The sequence below is a fragment of the Cavia porcellus genome, unplaced genomic scaffold (genome assembly GCF_034190915.1).
Source record: "Cavia porcellus strain 051 isolate PalLab524CR breed Dunkin Hartley unplaced genomic scaffold, mCavPor4.1 scaffold_3, whole genome shotgun sequence".
NCBI lineage: Eukaryota > Metazoa > Chordata > Mammalia > Rodentia > Caviidae > Cavia > Cavia porcellus.
Window position 1 is genome coordinate 60,252,776 of NW_026947486.1, and position 19,431 is coordinate 60,272,206.

Consider the following 19,431-nt stretch of genomic DNA (forward strand, 5'->3'; position numbering starts at 1 on the left):
TCAGAGATAGAACTTCCTAGACTTAGTAACTAATTAGATGTCGGGGTGAACAAGTGAAAAAGAAATCAAGGGTTACTTGAAAGTTTTTATTCTGTAGTCTAATCGTTGGGTAATTTAATGAAACAAGTAATATAGCAAGAAGAATATGTTTGTAAGCATACAGAACTAATTCAGTTTGGAACGTGTATTTGATATCTGCAAGTGAACATACACAGTAGTTTAAATGTGCACACAAGTCTGAAGCCAAAGAGAAAGAAGCCTGAGTGAAGATTATGGATTTGAGACTTGTCAGAGAGGATGACAACCTAAGCAAAGACTTTAGCTATGAGCAAAATAAGATGCAAACAGCTTTGAAAGACATAAGAATTTAGAATGGATAGAATGTGGTATTTGATTGGATAAAAGGATTGTGAAAAAGTATAAGAATTCTTATACAAACCTCACTTTTGAAGACCAGATAAGCTAAATTGTGTTCCTCAAATTTCATATATTGAATCCTTAACTCCCAGTAGTTCAGAATTTGGTGACTGTATGTGCGAAAATAGTCTTCAAAGAAATAATTAAAATATAGATGGGCTCTTATCTAACATGACTAGTATATTTTTAAGAAATTAAAAGACACACACACATAGTGGGAAGATGCCATGTGAACAGGAAAATGCCCACTTACGAGGTGAAGAGAGAGGCCAGAGAAACCTAACCTGCCTGACATCTTGATCTTGAGCTTCCAATTTCCAGATCTGCAAGAGTACAAATTCATATATATATATGCTTTAAGCCACTGAGTGTGTGACACTTTTTACGGTAATCCTAGAAAACCAATATAGCCATCATCATAATTTGAATGATGGGAAAGAACTAAGTTTCAGGAAGTGTTGAAAGAAGAGTTTGATATGGGATACGTTGAGTTGAAGATTCCTGAGGTGCAACCAAGCAGAGACGTTCAAATGGCTTTGAAATTTAAAAAATGTTACGGATACAGATTTGGAAACCACTGATACACAAGTGGTATTTCAAACTATAGGAATAAAATAAAAGAAATATATGTACCTCAAAGGTAACACCAAGGACAGAACCATAATGAATATCAACATTAGGAAACGTACTGAGAAAAAGGACTCAAGAAAGAAAAAAAAAAAGAATCTGAAAGAAAAGATAAAGGCGCACAGCTTATAATTAGTCTTTATTTGATTGCTTTATGTTATAATTACTTGAGTACATATTGGTTTGAATCTTCAGTGATATTTTATATTGTGAAGGAAATCCCATCTTACTCATTTCTGAATCTCCAATACCAAACACAGTGGCTGACCTTTAATATCCTTACAATAAATATTTATTGAAATGAATGGAATGAAAATCACAATTGCATTCTCTTTGCATTTTGTTTGCTTCTGAAGTGCACAATGTGGGTTGTCACTGATATTTTAAGTTCATAGTGAAAAATCATTTTAATGTGTCCTAGGCTTGATCCCTTTCATTATAACCCTCTGTCTTTGCCATTCTGGATGGAATTCTGTGTACAGAAGTTATATGCATACATGGGTATTTCTGTGTAACAGATCGCAGCACAAAAGCCCCCTGAGCTCCGTCAGGCTCTGGTTATGACATATTTGAGCCATATAAATTCAGCTTCTCCTCTGGGATCTGTTAGCAGACTCACTTGCAACTCCACCTCAGCAGTGTTCTCTCAGTACTCTCAAAGCAGGGAAAAAGTACTGTGAGCTCAGAAACATGGCAAAGAACTCTCCAGAGAATTGTGAGGACTGTCACATTCTAAATGTAAGTTGATTCATATTTTTTGCCTTTGGGGCATAAGTATAATTTCATAGATTTATTTTATTGTCACATGAACACTGGAAAGTGAAATCAAAAGAGACTTTGAATTATGGCTTGCTATCAGAGTTATTTTGTATTGTTTCATTCTCTCTGTTCTTTGCTTAGGCAGAAGCTTTTAAATCCAAGAAGATATGCAAATCACTTAAGATTTGTGGACTGCTGTTCAGTATTCTGGCCTTAACTCTAATCATCTGGTTTTGGGGGAGCAAGCACTTGTGGCGGGAGGCGCCCAAGAAAGTAAGTAAAGTCAGTGCACATTATTATCCAATGCTTCTATTGCATTCAACTGAAGTTCACTAGTAGTGTATATGTAAACTACTTTGAGAATAAAAAAATCATTAAGTCCATTTTAAGTTAGTTTTCTGGTGGTATGAAACATAGAATCAAGATTTTCTCTTTCATTTGCCTATTTTGATAAGGAAAAATGTTAGTAATTATAAGATGTAGATTTACTCATTCTTTTGTCATGCTTGGCTTTAAGGAGTTGAGTCTCCTTCTAGAAGAAAACAATTTTTACTGTAATAAAAAATACTTTCCATCTTTCTTTCAATTATCTGAATAGAAACAGATGGAGGATTATATACCACATAAGGAGAAAAACCAGAAATGGCAACAAAGGATTTTTCAGGGTTTGTGTTTCTGACAATGCCTTTGCTATGAAAACAAGCAAAAAACTTCTTTTAGAAGCACTAATTCTCATACTTGAGTCTACATTTATTTATGACATCAAGAAAGCAGAACTAGGGTTGGTTAGCACCTCTCTACCGTAATCCTTACTATCCTTCTGAGGCTGTAATGCCACAAAGCAGAAGCAAGCAAACCTAGTCATCAATCCAGATGTGTCAAAAAGCTCCTGATACTGGGGTTATCAGTAAAGCTTGGACATCCATTGTAGTTTGTATTATTGTCCTTCAGAGTTAGTGCTATTCCTGGGCTCACTGACAGTGGAAAAGTTTAGCTGTGATTCAAATAAAATCCTTTCATAATAAAAATTTCCATTTGAAAAAGAAATAGCCAATGTAAATACAAAAAAGTACGAAAATGGTTTCTTCTGATTTTGTCATGTATTTCTCTCTGTTTGCTGCTGCTGCCCCTGCTGCCCCTGCTGCTGCTATTTTCTGTCATAAAATGCTCATTTCTGTTTGACAACACATGCAAGGAACAAATTCAATTTATGAGGGAGGATGAAACAAAAAAAAAAATTACATTGGCATGGACCATGAGGAGACAAAAGAACAATGGGAGCAGAGAGCAAAGAATGTAAGTTGATAAGAAAAATAGGCAGAGAGGGAGAAATAGAAAATACATTGGTGAAGTATCCAAAAGGAAACAGCATAGTAAGTCATAGCTACCCCTGGATTCTCCACTTTTGCTTCCATACTCATTTTTGCCTTTTTAATTTATACTTTGTTTCAGAAGGGATTTTAGGCATCACCTAATAGTAACAGTTAGCACCATACACCCTCTCCAATACTTATAAGCCACTTATTGTAATATGTCTTTCTAGAGATGCCACATATGTTCAAGCTGGCAGGATACATAAAGTAATCAAAATCAGAAAGGAAATACCAAATGAACAAGTGTGCCAAAATGCATCCAAATACAATTCTGATACCACTTAAATAATTACCAAGGTAATCATGTTGACCCACAAATAGCTTTTTTGTTTTTGTTTCTGATTTGTTTTATTTTGTTGCAGTTCGAAGTATTCAACCCAGGGCCACCCTACAAATTGAGTCTTGGATCCTCTTGAAAGTTATACATGAATTAGAGAATCACAAATCCTTTTGTTGTACATGACTGCAATGTATGTAACTGGGTGTGGTAGGTAGCTAATTCTTTGGTCATTCACAGATGCCTGCCTAAATAGGGAATCAGATGGCCTTTCTTGTTTTGTTTATCTTATTTTGTTGTAAACATTGCCTCAGTGCATTTATGACTGACAAGGTTGGAACCTTGCCTTTATCTTGTAAGGTTTCAAACTCACTAGCATGGTTTACGGTTTCTTCTGCTTCCTTACTTATCACCTTTTCTATCTTTCCAATACTTGTTGAAATAAGTTTTAAATGACAATTCTGTAATCCTTTAAACCAAAAGAAAAACTTAGTGTGCAAAGACAAAAGCAGGTTACACTAATAAAATTTATCAAAAATCAAATTTCTCGTGAAGTAATCCATGTTGAGATATAATTTTCAGCAAAGGAATTCTCTGAAATGAACAAAGCTATTATGAAGCAATCCAGATAAAAGACATGTCTCCCAGAGCAAGTTTTTCTATCATGTGCAAAATTGTTTATTTTCTTCCTAATGTGGAATTGAAATTTACAATTTTTGATATAAAAGTCTGACTTTCATTACAAGATGAAATTGGGTTCATGGTAAATTAGAGGATCTTGAGGTGATTTGGATGCTTTACTCAGTATACTACTACCTTCAAAATCCTAAAGGAGCTTGAGAGACCATTCATATTCCCAATCACTAAGAGTAAAAATTGGGTGTCTCCAAACACACTTGGGTATCCTACAAGGAGGTGAACAGTCAGAATAGTTTTGGAAGCAGATTTTTAGAGAAATGCATCTTAAACAAATTCAAAACTCTCCTTTTAAAAGTATGACCCAGCAAGAAATAACAGATAGAAGATTAAAATTCATTGTCTTCTCTATTTTCCTCCCCAAGGCTATGGGTCTTTGTGAGGAGTATGGGGCCGTTGGTAGAAAGAGCTATTGATGCTACTGCACTTATTGACAGCAGTAATTTCATTGTTGTTCCAAGACTTCCTCCAAACTGTTAGTGTTTGTTCCTTTAGCCTCCAGCATATCTCTTTTTTATTTTGTTTTTCTGACATCTGTTTATAATAAGCAGTACTTGTTTAACATTCTACATCTGGAGTTGATATTTCTATGCTAACATGGTAATAATTCTTCCCCTTCCTCCCACTTTGCTATGCACAAAAGATCCAGATTCCAAATCAAAAGAGGGGAGTAAGGGGTACATGTTTGACTTCTCACATAGCTCCAGAATGAGTATGTATGTATGCGCACGCTCACACACACACACACACACACACACACACACACACACACACATTTTAGAGAAAAAAAGAATAAAACAAAGAAAACTAATTCTGGGTGAGCTGCTACACTTCCCCCCAGGCCCCACCCCCATGAACCACAGACATATGTAGGAGCCACTTAAGCTAAATAACAACCAGATCCATAAGGCACTCTACTCAACTTACTTACCAAGCCAAAGAGATTTAATTCACTCTCAAGTATTTCAAGAGAGTGTCAAATTAAGGCATCAGTCCTGGGCAGTGACTGCTCTGGGAGCCTTGAAGTAGTTTCCACTGAAGGAACATTTTTACTGTTTTCTACATTGAACTTGAAATGATTAGAAGCCAAATCCCTAGCTAATTAATGCAACATGGAGAAAAATAAATTTTAAAAAGTCCCATCCTTAAACCAGCAGTTTAGAATACATAACAGATTTTGTAACTCATCCCTCCAATCTTTTGTGAAATGTGGCAGACGGCTAATAAATTAGGTAAATTAAAGAGTCCTTTGGGCCTATTACAGCTGTTTAGAAAACAAAAGACCCACACAGCATCAGACCCACACAGCAATCAGCAGATTCCTGGAGATGTTCCCTCCACCTCTAATACTATCAATATGAGATAAGAAGTGGGTAGGTATTACTCTGCCCTCCTTACTCCCACCTCAACTGAAGAGAACCATTAAAATAGCCTTGCCCAGGCTTCTGAGCCCAATAGCATTCTAGGGTGAAAATGATCTACTTCAAGGAAACACTTCCTTGCCAAGTTTGGATCCAGTTCTCCTTGTGATTATTTTCTAATAGTAGTAGCATTGGCCTAAGACCAAATTTCTTCCTCTCTAGGTACATAAAGAGAAAATTATTCTCCTTAGGTTTTTCCATACCCAACAGTTTGTTGGGGGGAGGGAATGTGGGTCTGATGAAGCATTTATACCCTAAAGGAAAAAGTTGGAGATGTAGCTGGAACATTTATAGCAAGGGAACTGATCTTCACCAGATGGTGTTGTGTAGGCATTTTAGAAAAAAGGCTTCGTTTCATTTTCTTTTCCTCTTAAAGCTTTGCAAGGTCCAAGTCCAACCTTATACAATAACTCTCAATGAACAAGCTACTACTCTGGGTGACTCTGGGGCTGCTCTTACCGGTTACATGAAGCCAGACTCTGATGATAAGAATGGCACATTCTTACCTTTGCATTTCCCCAAGGTGACATTTACAGAGCACCTAATATTATGCCAGCAAGAAAAAGCCTAAATCCTCAAAGAGAGCTGCTCTTAAGTAACTGCAAGTGGCAAGGGGACTGTAGGAGAAGATAATTCAACTAATAGCAGACAGCTACAGTTCAAATTAACCTGACAGGGATCAGACCAAATTAAGAATTAATTTTGCCACCTATTCAACACTGAAGCTAGAAAAAGATGGGGGCATAAAGATAGGACGGAGCCCTCATGCAATGACTTGTCCAAAGTCACACAACTTGTATGTGATTAAGACAAGAGTACGTCTTGAACTTGGTCTGAGTATTGTTTCCACTAGTATTTTTCAATTGTGTTTAATAACCATGGGTGGAGATTGTGACTAGGGGAAATTTTCCAGCTAGCTCAAAATTATAAATGAAATGACTTTTTCTTATTGAAAAAGAGAATTTTCTGGCTGCTTACACCAATATTTTCCAGAGCTTAGAAATGATGATTGAAGATGCAGAAGTTCAGTTTTGAGTAATAAACAGTCTGTCTGCTCTGTGTTGGTAAAGAAATACCTAGTGGACCTTTAATTCCCACAGGCTAGGTCAGTAATAATATAGTACTGTCTTCCTTTCCCTTCCTTCCATCCTAACACCATCTAGCCAGCTATTCTGAGCCTGTATTTCACCTTTGGAATGTGTACCTAAAAAACACACAGTAAAGGATAAAGGTGGAGAGAACAGCAGATAAATTAATCACAGGCTTCCAAAAACAAAATGTAAGCCAAAAGTCCTCAAAGCCCTGTCAGGACAGGCTAAAGTCATTTGCCCCTAAAACAGATCCATCACACTAAAGTTTAAGGCAGCTTAATTCTTTATAAAAAGCCTTCCTTTCTGATTTCAGAGAGCCTCACAAACAGAGACAAGGAAACAGAAAGTTGAAAGTAGGAAATTAGGGACCATTTGCTGCCTGAATATAGCATTTAACTACACTAAGGACTAAATTTCCAGGCAGCGAAGAGAAATGGATTTCTAGTCTCACTATTTTGTCACTATAGTCTTCTTACTGCCTGTATTTAACCACACATCAGTCTCAATTTCCCTTCTAATTTGTATTCCATGCCTTTGGCTTCCTTGTCCCATTTCAACATTCTGGCCCTTATGTGTGAATGGAACCAGCTTTATGTGTAAATGGAGCAAAAGTTTATTTGAGCTGTTCTTGAAAGATACATTTGCCACTAAATATCTCTGGTTCCTGGTGTCACTCTGCCTAAAATCCTCCATTAGTGTTTCATTATTATAAGGAAAGTACTGTACTCAACTTTTTTAAAAGACAAACATCTGTTATTAATATCTAAATGTGAAATCGATGCTCAAATTTATTTCATTTCTTATGTAAGGTACTTAAGACGCCATGAGATTCCTGGATGTTCCCCCAGAGTCTCATGCTTTTGTAGGTGGGGCTTTTGGAAAGTGATTTTGTTACTAGGCTTTGAGGTCTCCTTCTAGAAGCAGTTTCTAAATTCTTTCCATCCTGAAAAATTCTTTGTAATTGGAAACTTCAAAAATGGTAGCAGCATTTTATACTTATTAAAGGTAGAAAAAGAACCAGGCTCTGCAGGTCAAGTTTGGGCCAAGTACAAGTAAGAAAAAAGTACATTCTACAGTATGACAATGGATTACTCTGATAGAACATGATAGCAAAAAGCTTGAAGTCAGTTGTCCTTTTTGTATCACCCATTCCTCAGACTAATATCAGGTTTGAGATATCTTATTGAAAATCTGCTCCAGTTCTCTCAAGAAGTACATGTGCAGGGCTTTAGGAATTGTTCTGCACATGTGCCCTGATTTTGTAATTAACAGGTCAAGACTATTTTCCCAGCTAGCTTTGCCACATCCCAGTCTCCTGCCTCAATTGGATGATGAGTACTTGGATAATAACCAGTGGATTATTTCACTGATGTGTTTATAGCTAAATTTGATGTTAGAAAGTGAAGTCTGCTGGTAGGAGGGGGGTCAGTAGGGCCACTTCCTGAAAGGATATAGCAGTCTTTGTCTCCTTCAATCTTACTGGTTCTTACCATGAGTTCTTTCTCCTCTGCCATAGTGCCCTTGAGGCCAGCTAGCTATGGTTTGAAACCCCTACAAACTCTAAGCCATAATAAATCTTTCCTCCATTAATTTGTAAGTGTTGAATATTGTCTTCTAGCAACAAAGAAAGTAGCAAAGACAGATTTTGGTACTAGACAAAGGGTGCTATCATGTGGTTCAGAAGCTTTTGGAACTGATTTGAGGGAGGAATTTGAAAAGGTTTGGAGATGCTGGCTTAGGAAGTAGCCCTAGAATGCTGTAAACCAAGCTTGATGGGATATTCTGGTCCAAGCTCAGAAGATCAGAATGCCGATAAAAATGCAGCTGGTAATACCAGACACACAGCTTTAGTTGGGAGCAAGGACTACATTGGCAATTGGACTTCAGGCCATCTGTGTTATGTGCCGCTAAAAAAAAAAAATTGTCTACATTTTGCTCCTATTCTAAGATATAAAAGACTAAGAGTGAGGATGGTGGACTAATATATTTGGTAGGAAATATTTTGAGGTAGTCTAATGTTGAGGCACTGGTGTGGCAACTGTTACAGACTTTTAGACAGCTCTACATTGAAAATCAAGAGCAAAAAACATAGATAGCTTCATGATATAAAACGTTTTGAGTTTCACCAGAAAGGACTCCTATAAATTGGGGCTGGCAAATATGGAGTAAAGGGAAGCATCACTGCTAAAAAAAAAAATTAACATTTAAAAGACGCCAAATACAGTACTTTGCAGCAGGGATCACAGGAAAAATTCCTTGAGGGAATCTAAGGAACCAGTAAGGCTCAAGTCCTTACCAGGCTCAAAATTTCAAAAGTGAAAGACTGATTGAGAAGACCATCCACTAGAATGGCCCTTGACAAGAGAATTATTTCCTCAAGATTCAATTTCTAGTGCTCAGTAACTCAGACAAGCAGAGATTCTTACAACCATGATAGGGGGAGCTTCGCTACTACTCTAGCCAGAGGCAGATCTTATCATCCATGTGGCACTTGCTTTACATCCACGCAGAATGCAAGAGTTGTGAGATTAGGAGGGCTTTCACCAAGATTTCAGAAGAAGGCCTGAGAGGCCAGGCAGTATGTGCTTGTATGTCACCTGTGTTTAATTTTTACAGGGACTAACAGCTAATAATTTGCCTTAAATCTCAGAGGACACTATAAGCCATCATAAACCTTTGCTTCTTTAATTTGTGTTTAAGTTCTTCTTTAATTTGTCCCAACAATGAAATGGGAAGCTGAGATAAGATAGAAAGAACCTGGAAAAGGCTCTGATGATACAGAGTGCACAAAATATGAAAATATACCAAAAAACGGAAGCACAAATATTAACTTTTCCTACCAGTGTTTGTCAATTTTGTAGTAGAGTACTCCTCTTCATATTCTTTCATTCCTGGAATAAAGATGAGCTGGGGGTGAGTCTTAGATTAGCTACTTATTGCCCACCCACATCCTTCTCATCCTGTCTCTGCTTTAATTTGTTCCTGGAAAAGACCAAGCCACTATTACTCTATCACCAGAAGGACTCTCAACCCTTAGAGAGAGAGCTTAGTTAAAAAGCAAAGTACTTCTGATGCCAAGAATATGAGCTCAGTCTTCATATGAGTGGTGAACCTTGCATACCCACGACCCAAATATTGTGCTCTTCAGGGACTTGAGCTAGACAGTATGTCTGAATTTGCTTGCACTTATCCCAACGCAGTCCAAAGAGACTGACTGGTATCGTCTTCCTAGATAAAAAACAATATCTTCTAAAAGTTATCTTTCATACTGAAATTTCATTTGGGTAAATATATAGCTTTCCATTTTTGTCCCTGAAGGGTTTGCACATATAAGAAGTTATTCTGATCTCACTCTATTTAGCAACATATCATTTCTAACAAAAAACCAACAAGTTAGTTAATGGAAACAATCCAAATGAAAACTTTCTCTCTCACAAAAAAAAGAAGAGAAAATAAAAATTTGCAGGAATGTTGAAAATAATCAAGATCTGCTGAGTTTGGCATTTCCAATAGTTTTCATTTAGCATGGCATCCAAGTAAAGTACCATGCCAGGAGTGCAGGAAAACTCATTCCACAAAAATACACTGAACAGTTTAAATTTCACCACTATGATTCCATACTCTTCAACCAATAATTGAATACACAGCCTGCACTTTTTCTTGGCCCAGGTAGGCAACAGTCCAATATCCCCTAGACTCTGACCTAGTTTTTCTAAGCAACAATCAATGAATGTTGCTACCTGTAAAATAAACTCTCTCCCAAAACTCAGTGGCTAGAAGTCTGAACATTTTTCTCAACAATGGGCAGTATTTCTAAGGAAACTACCCCTTGTTGGGAGACCTGACAACACTCCATGTGACAGGGATACCTCTGATTCTGCTTAGGTCAGACTAAGAGTTCAGTTTGTTGCTATAGGGAGAAGTTTCTCATTTCCAGCTGACTGCAGAGTTATAACTGAGAATATATTTATAGGAAGAAGCAAATAACATGCCTAAATGAATTTACTACCTGTCACAAACCATGTCAGAATTTCAGAATTAACTCTGGTTCGAGGAAGTTGCTTCATACTACTTTCTTTCCTTTTTTTAAATTTATTTTTTATTAGTACATGTTTGCAGTACATAATGTTTACATTCTTTGTATGAAGTTGCTACATGTATATGACACATCTTAATTCCTTTTTCATTCATTTTTCTCTCATAATTTTCCTCTCCCTTTGTCTCTTGATCCTCTTCACATTTATCTCTCTTCTTCCATTTTAAAATGATCTCTCAAAAGACTTTGCCAATATTTAGAATTTGTCTTTAGGAAAAATATATACATACCATTGGTGGAGAAAACTTACTCAACAAATACTTAATTGTCAACCATGTCCAAGGCTCTTCAGGGATACAAAGAGATAAATGGCATTGCCTCTGTTTTTCCAGTCAGCAGCTACATTACACTTTTCACTCTTCAAATAACAGTCTTTTCTACAGAGCTTTCCAACTTGGCTTTCTACTTCAGTTGGGGAAAATTTGACCAGGTTAAACTAATATGTTGTCGCAGAAATAAACAGACACTACAAAACAACCCAACCCAGTGCAAGCTTTACAAAGCTGTCACTGAAAAATGCATCATTAGAAAGCAACCCTGGCTTTGTAAAGAGCTTGCTTTTTCAGGCTTTTGGTTGATCAAACTTTTTTCACAGGGACAAGTGGATATGTAGTAACTTAGTAGATAAAGACCTCTTAACAACAAACAGAAGAAAGACATCCAAATAGCACCGGAAAGTCTAGCCTACATTGTGACAGGTAGCAAAATCCTTTAGACTTATTGTTTACTTCTAGTTATAAATACATCCTAAAGTATAGGTTATATGTTTACACCTGAATTTTACGTTAGTGCTCACCTTGGTTTTTACGAAGAGAATTATGGTTTAGAGGGCAAAAAAAAGTCTGAGGTTTCGCTTCAGCCACACGGGAAGGACCTAATAAGCAACCTTTCCAAGGAAGTCCCAGTGACAAGTCCCTTGTTTCTTAATGCATAGCACTTCACAAAGTTGCCAAGATATATATACATATCAGAGACTCTAGAGACCTCGAAGATAATGCAATAAGGTTTAAGACAGCAGCCTGAAGTAAACTGAGTATGGTTGGTTAGCCTATAAAATAGAAGGCTAAAAGAAGGCAATAAATATTTTCTGGAGTTTAAAAAGGAAAAAGACTCAAATGAAGATAGGGTAAGACTGTTATCTAATATTGATCAAGGATAACTCTTTGTATTTTAAAATGGACAGACTCAAGGCAATATTAAAGCCCTGTGTACATAGAAAGATAGAGAGTAACACCTAACTACTCTAAACATGTTCAAACCTCTTTCTTAATTCCAATAAATTTCATGGAGAGGAGAGAAGAGAAATGAGGGGGTAATTGTCAAGTACTTGGAAAAGGAAGGTATAGGTTTTAAAACAGCACAAGTTGTAGTGATCCCTTGGCTTACCACAAGGGAAAAATATTTTCAAGTTGGTTTACAGAATATCATTTTCTATTTAATCATGGCTGCCAAGAAAACTGTTGGAATTCTTAGTAATTAGCTCAGAATCTTGGCTTTGCCACAAAATATTGGCTCTGAAAGAGCCATATCATCCCAAGCATATCACTTGATTCTCAATTTTCAGCATATTTTTAGTAGCAAGCTGAGATAACATCTCACTACAAAGGCTCCAGAAAGAGAAGGTGCCCCAGGTAATACCCAGTTAAAGTATTTTATGAAGGGGCACAATGAGTATGTTAGAGCCTGTTTTCTTCTGCTCTCCCAGACCTATGACATGGAGCACACTTTCTATAGCAATGGAGAAAAGAAGAAAATTTACATGGAAATTGATCCCATGACCAGAACTGAAATATTCAGAAGTGGAAATGGCACTGAAGAAACACTGGAAGTGCATGACTTTAAAAATGTAAGTTGAATGTTTTCCCATTAAGTTTTATTAAATAAAATTTAGATCAATTGAGACATTAAAAATAGTCTTCAGTCTTGCTTAATTTATAAGACGAAGCTTTCCATATGAATTCAAACTTAGTTTTTCTATGGCCCTGAAAAATAATGAAACTCATTTATTGTGACTATTTCAGGAAATTTTATTATTGTTTTGTCTGTGTTATAGGGATACACTGGCATCTACTTTGTAGGTCTTCAAAAATGTTTCATCAAAACTCAGATTAAAGTGATTCCTGAATTTTCTGAATCAGAAGTGGAAATAGATGAGGTATGTAAGAGGACCGGTGGTAGTAAACAGCAGCATCTACTGGATGCTAACAATTTGTCAAACATTGTGCTAAATTCTATGATTTCATTTGGTTCTCAAGTAATCCTACTGATAGGTGCTACTATAAACTTCCTTTTCATGCATGAAACTAAGACTCAAAACCAAAAATGACTTGCCCAAAAACCCACAGCTAATGAGTAGTAGATTGAAGTTTTGAACGCTAAGAACTTAAGTTCATGCTTTTGTGTACACTATATTTTATACATAAGGATTAGGTATATTTGCTCTCAAACTAAATATTTCAGCCAAGAAGGATGAGCCAGAGAGACAAATCAATCTTGCCTAAGATAAAGTTTTAAAATAATAAGTCCCAAAGTGGGGAATAAAAAAAATAAGTCCGAAGGCCCCTCGTCATTCTAGCCACTTTTCTCACACTCCAACTGTCACCTGTTTTAAAGATTTCTGTTTATTTAGCTACCATTTTAGGCTGGGATATTAAGAGAATAAATCATATTACTACTCGTGAGGAAAGATAAAAACAAAGAATGTGAGAACTTCAGTGTAATATAAATCTCTGAAAATACTACTAGGCTAGGGTGTGAGGAATCCTAGAATATGTGTGACATACTTTTCTCTCAATGCTGAGACAAAATACTCAAGATCTAAAGTTAAAGGAGGAAAGGTGTATTTTGGCTCAAGATTTTTTGAGGTTTCAGTCTATAGGTGGCTGACTTTAAGGCAGAGCGATATCACAGAGGGGCATCACAGAGGAAAAACAGTTCATGGTGGGCAGAAAACAGCAAAGCAGTAAAGAAATAGAAAGAAACAAGTGATAAGCAATGACCCTCTTTCTGTCTCTTATATCCTACCCTGGCTACTTGCCCTTAGAGTAGATAGCACTCACACTCAGCGTAGGTCAGTTTAATTCTAGCATTGCACTATAAAGTAATCCTAGCATCGCAACTTTTTTTTTTTTTTTGAGGCAGGGATTCACTGCAGTTCAGGGTAGGCTTGAATTCATTTTGTAGCCCAGATTGGCCTCAAACTTATAGCAATCCTCCTGTCTCAGCCTCCCAAAGGCTGGGATAACAGGCATGCACCACTACGCCCTGCCTGGTATCACACCTTTAATCCTAGCATCATATACCCTAGATTCAGCCACCTCCAAAAAGCTGTATCTATGAACACATGAGGCTTTGGAGGTATATCTAGATACAAGCCATAATATGATACAATCATTAAATATTCCTGAAAGCCTAGTGGGAGATGGATCAGTACTACCTAGAATAAAATCATCATTAGAGCTCTATAGATTCTTTATTTTTCCCTGGTATTCTGTCTATAATTACAATATGGGAAGGAGGGAAACTTTTGCTAAGACCATATTGTGTCAGCATATCCCCACTGTAAGAAGAAACAAATAAGCATTTGTTTAGTTTAGATTGGCTTGGTTTGGTTTAGTGTTTAACCAGAAAATTTAAAAAGGTATTATGACAATAGCATAGTGGCCTGTATGTTCTATAAAAACTTTAAAACAATAAAAGAAAATTTTTTTTCTTTTTACTGTTTTTTTCACATTTCTCCAACTAAACTCTCTTCATCTTAATTGTCAATGGTTTGTTGATCCTTTTTTTTTCTTTTCTTTATTTGGGAGGTGGGAGTAGGGAGCCTTTTTTCCTTCTCATTACATCAATTTCACAGCTCTGTCATTGGTTCTCATACTACTCTTTCATGCTACTGGTCTCCTCACAGCCAGAGAAATTACAGAACCCTGTTGCCAGAATTTCGAAGGAAATATCCCCAAAGATGATTTTCTGCTCCCAAAGTCTATAATAGTAACAGACTTTGTAGTGTTTTGTTGTTGTTATTGATTTGTTTTGTTTCTTATTTAATAAGCTTAAACTTGATGCTTCTGAGAGACAGATCAATTTCTAGGGTATTAGTAATGACCATAGAAAGCAGTGATAGTACAAAAAGAGAATCAGTTCTGTGTGGTGTCACCTGTAATCTCATCATGAGAGAGGGAGAAGGATTGCTGCAAATTCAAAGCCAGCCTAGACTACATAGTGAGTTCAAGGACAGTCCAAAGTACATAGTGACTCTCTCAAACACACACACACATACACACACACACACACACACACACACACACACACACACACACACACGCAGTACGATTAAAAAGCTATTTTTTGTAATATAATGATTTTTACAGAAAATATAATAAGAATTTGAGTATGGCCAACTATCGATGAAAGCTTAAGTGATATAACAAGGCCTGTTTTTCTAAAAGAGATAAATGAAAAACCCATGCTATCTCAGATGGGCCTTAATTTATTTTTCAGTTAATTTTGCTAAATCTTTTAAAAGGTACAAGTATTGATCTCATGATAGTAAAATTAAACCTGCAAGAAAATCCTATTTTTGTATTCAAACTACATATATTTTTATCGATCAAATTTATAATCCTGAATGGCCAAAATATACCCTCTTATTTTATCTTTGCCTTATCTCTGTGTCTTTTGCTTAAAAAGCTAGTTAGCATATCACTATCATTTTGCACAATAGCTTTCAATGCATCCTAAGGTCTTTACAGACTCAAGGGCAAAAGAGCCAGGACTTGAGAGCTGTGAATGACTTAAGAAAAAATTATAAAAAAGCATATTTCAGAAAATAAATTAAAATACTAAAATAATAAAGCTAGAAACAAAAGAGAAAAAAAGCCTTATTAAAAGTGGAGAATACTGAAGCCTCAATGATAAAAGAACTTGTTATATGACACAACACTAGGAACTAAAAAGAAGATATCATTCTTAGTAACATTAGAAAGACTCCATGAAGCAAAAACACTTTGAGATAAACCCTACATATCTAGAAGGAAAAGAACAAATTAGTGATGAAACCAGTAAAGTTATGAGCAGGAGACTAAATTTTAAAATATAAGAAGGTATTTTAATGACATTTTTTGTACTAGCAAAGTTCTTTACTACATGAGTTGCCATTAACACAAAATCTCATAAAAGCAAAATATTACGTTCTGTTGCTGTTTAATAGATCTCACAAGTTTGGATTATTGGATTATCAGATTTTATTTTGTTTGAGAGCAAACCATGGTGGCAAACTAGCTGAAGCTTAAGCAGAATTAAAATTTAAAAGATAGAAAATGTAAATCCCTTGGAGTTCCAGAAGTTCAAATTAAAACATATATAGCCTAGGTTGGGGCCCAGAGAATGAAAGAAAGTCTTTCTGACTTTAAGTAAAAAGATAACAAAGAAAGCTCCCATTGTAGTGAGCAGTCTTGCTATTAGATCTAGGAGGGAGGGGCTGGGGATTTAGCTCAGTGGCATAAGACCTGCTTTGTAAGCAGGTGGTAATGAGTTTGATCCCTAGTACCGATTAAAAAAAAAAAAATCTAGGAGGGAAAGGTCAGTTGTTCCCCAAGAGTATCTACTGAAAGCATGGGTACAACAGTAGTTTACCAGCAGTCTTAGACCGAAATTGTTAGACTCAAAAGTCTCATTCCTTTTTAAAAAATTTCTCTGCCAATCCCCACCCTAAACCACTTTCATCTTTCAGAATGAAGAAATTACCACAACTTTCTTTGAACAGTCAGTAATTTGGGTTCCAGCAGAAAAACCTATTGAAAACCGAGACTTTCTTAAAAATTCAAAAATTTTGTCCGTTTGTGATAATGTGACCATGTACTGGATCAATCCCACTCTAATAGCAGGTATGATGTCCTACCCTCTTTCCTGTCTTCCTCTCAAACACAGTAACAGTTTTAATATTTCCAGCATTGAAACATTGTATTTCTAGGAAAACAAATGATCAGCTTATATCTTTTTGGTTGAAATTGTATGTGCTGACTGCCAGTGAGGCGGGAATTTTTCACAGGTTATAAATCAGATAAATGAATGCTGACAGGCTTTTAAATAGCTCAACAAAGGTAACATCACCCTAATGCATGTAATAATAGCAAAAGGCTAACCTGTTTTTCTTTGAATGTTTGTATTCACTGCAGGACCTAACAATTATTCAAGCCACTGTACGCCTAACCTAACTGAGGAGAAAAAGGCCAAAATAATGCTGTGTTGTCTCAAGGGTTCTCTAAGTCAAATGGTAGCATTCTCTGCAAAAGAAAGGGCAATCACTGCAGTACAAATTTCTCTGCTGTGGTTTTAAGAATCATTATAAAAAACAACTGAGGGTTAGGGGTGCAGAGTAGAAAAATCTAACCCTCAACTCCTACTCAGCCCAGGGAAGTCCTTAGACATTTTATTCTGTCTAGTTAATACAGACTTTTGTCTCATTGTTTACAAAACACATTACTATGTTACTCTATAGAGGATGCTCCCACCAATGCTTGAAACTACTGATATTCCATGAAAATTTAAGAAAAAAAGTTACTAAATGCAATGTGGTAGCCTAGACTGGATGTTGGAAAAGAAAAAAGGACATTAGTAGAAATATAGATGAAATCCAAATAAAATCTGTAGTTTAGTTAAGAGTATTATACCAATAATAACTTTTTTGACAGTTTAATGCTATCTTTTTAGATCATTTTACCATGATTATGCAAAACAATAGTGGGAGAAACTGGGCAAAGGGTATATGGGAATTCTATACTATCATTGCAACTCTTCTATACATCTAACATTTCTATGTAGAGAGTTTTTAGTTAAAACCTTTAGAAAAGAAAAGGGAAGAAACAGAAGGAGAATGACATAACAAATTAGGCAACCAAGACATAAGTATTTATGGTTAAATCATTGTGAAATACATAAAAGTCCCCTTTTCTCATTTTTTAATGCAGTGCACTAATAAGGCAAAGCACTGAATATTTAATGTCAAACAAGCAAAGAAATGTGTATAGGAATGGTGAAACTTCCTTTGGAAAATACTCAAGATATCAGTTGAAAAACTTGGAAAAGTGGTCCACATGTACCTTACTGATGGCATTCAGAAGACACGATGAAAATCTCTATCCCCAACTGCTATTTCTCCCAAACACTTCTTTCAGAAACAGTTGCAGTGAAGTCGCATCACAACTTTGTATTTTTTGTCTTAGTTTCCGAGTTACAAGACTTTGAGGAGGATGGTGAAGACCTTCACTTTCCTATCAATGGAAAAAAGGGCATTGAACAAAATGAGCAATGGGTGGTCCCTCAAGTAAAGCTGGAGAAAAGCCGCCACACCAGACAAGCAAATGAGGAAGAACTTCCAATAAATGACTATGTGAGTTATGTTCATCTTACTCTTTGAACGAGAGTGAAAATTACTTCATAAAATTTACTATCCCTCCGATCACAGTCACTGAAAGAATGATCATAGTTTTGACAAATGTGGGAGGAACTTGAAATCTCCAGAAGGATTATGTAAAGCCAATCAGTCTTTTATTGATGCATCCCCATAGCCTGAGAAACTTAATTTCTCACCAGCCCTTAATTCATAGTCATGTAATTCTTTTCTGCTTGATGGAGACTATTTTTAGTGAACTTTCCCTTCAAGCATTGTCTTCTTTATCTTTCAGACTGAAAATGGAATAGAATTTGATCCGATGCTGGATGAAAGAGGTTATTGCTGTATATATTGCCGCCGAGGCAACCGCTACTGCCGTCGAGTCTGTGAACCTTTACTAGGTTATTACCCTTATCCATACTGCTACCAAGGAGGACGGGTCATTTGTCGTGTCATCATGCCTTGCAATTGGTGGGTGGCCCGCATGCTGGGGAGGGTCTAATAGGAAGATGGAGTTCAAATACTTAACCTTCTGTCAGCCAACATATAATAGATGCATGCTATTCAATGAATTTCTGCCTATGAGGCATTTAGCTAATAGCCAGTTCTCCAGCATTTACTTGTAGGTAATTTCTCTCTTCATGTTCTAATAAACTTCTACATCATCACCAATGGCCTGATTGCTGCTGAACATGCTGGGTAAGTGCTTGCTAAGACTATTCCTGGTAACTGAAATGCAGCAGATCTGTCTAACATGGATGGAAAATGGAGCATTGCACTTTATCATCAAGTTTGAAAGTAGAAAATGATAAGGCATAATGATTCTCAAATCTCATATTTTATTAAGAAAGTAGAAATGCAAGATGATGACAAAGTGGTCTCAAAGGGATGCAAAAAATAAATCTTTTTGTCCCCAGCACCAGTGCTTAATTATCAGAAAGAAATATTGTGAATTTGTTTCAGTGTCTATTAAGCTGCTGGAGTGAATCACAGAAGGCTAATATTAAAATATACTAAGTGTTCAGACTCAGAAAAGGAAAAACCTAACTTAGAAAAAGGGTCCTAAACTCTCCTCTTTTGAATAAAAACTCCATGTTGGACAAATTCAACATTGTATAACCATTATGTTTTACTTCTCTTTAGATCAGTTAAAAGTTGTCTGGCTACACAATTTTCCAAGGCAATTATCTGAAAATCAGGATTCATGAATATCAATCAGAGAGACAGGCATGCTAAGATGTTATTCAGGTGAAGAAACAAATGAGATTTCTCTTCTCAAAC

At 36.3% G+C, this 19,431-nt stretch overlaps 1 protein-coding gene across 1 annotated transcript; it reads left to right on the forward strand.

The window, feature by feature from the left end:
- The first annotated feature begins 1,621 nt into the window (after positions 1-1,621).
- Tnmd (tenomodulin) lies at positions 1,622-18,818 on the forward strand. Its single transcript, XM_063246166.1, has 7 exons — positions 1,622-1,782; positions 1,945-2,076; positions 12,463-12,603; positions 12,811-12,912; positions 16,489-16,642; positions 17,981-18,147; positions 18,443-18,818. Exons 1-7 carry the CDS (start codon positions 1,735-1,737, stop codon positions 18,650-18,652), a joined length of 954 nt encoding a protein of 317 aa, XP_063102236.1. The 5' UTR covers positions 1,622-1,734; the 3' UTR covers positions 18,653-18,818.
- Positions 18,819-19,431: the final 613 nt, after the last annotated feature.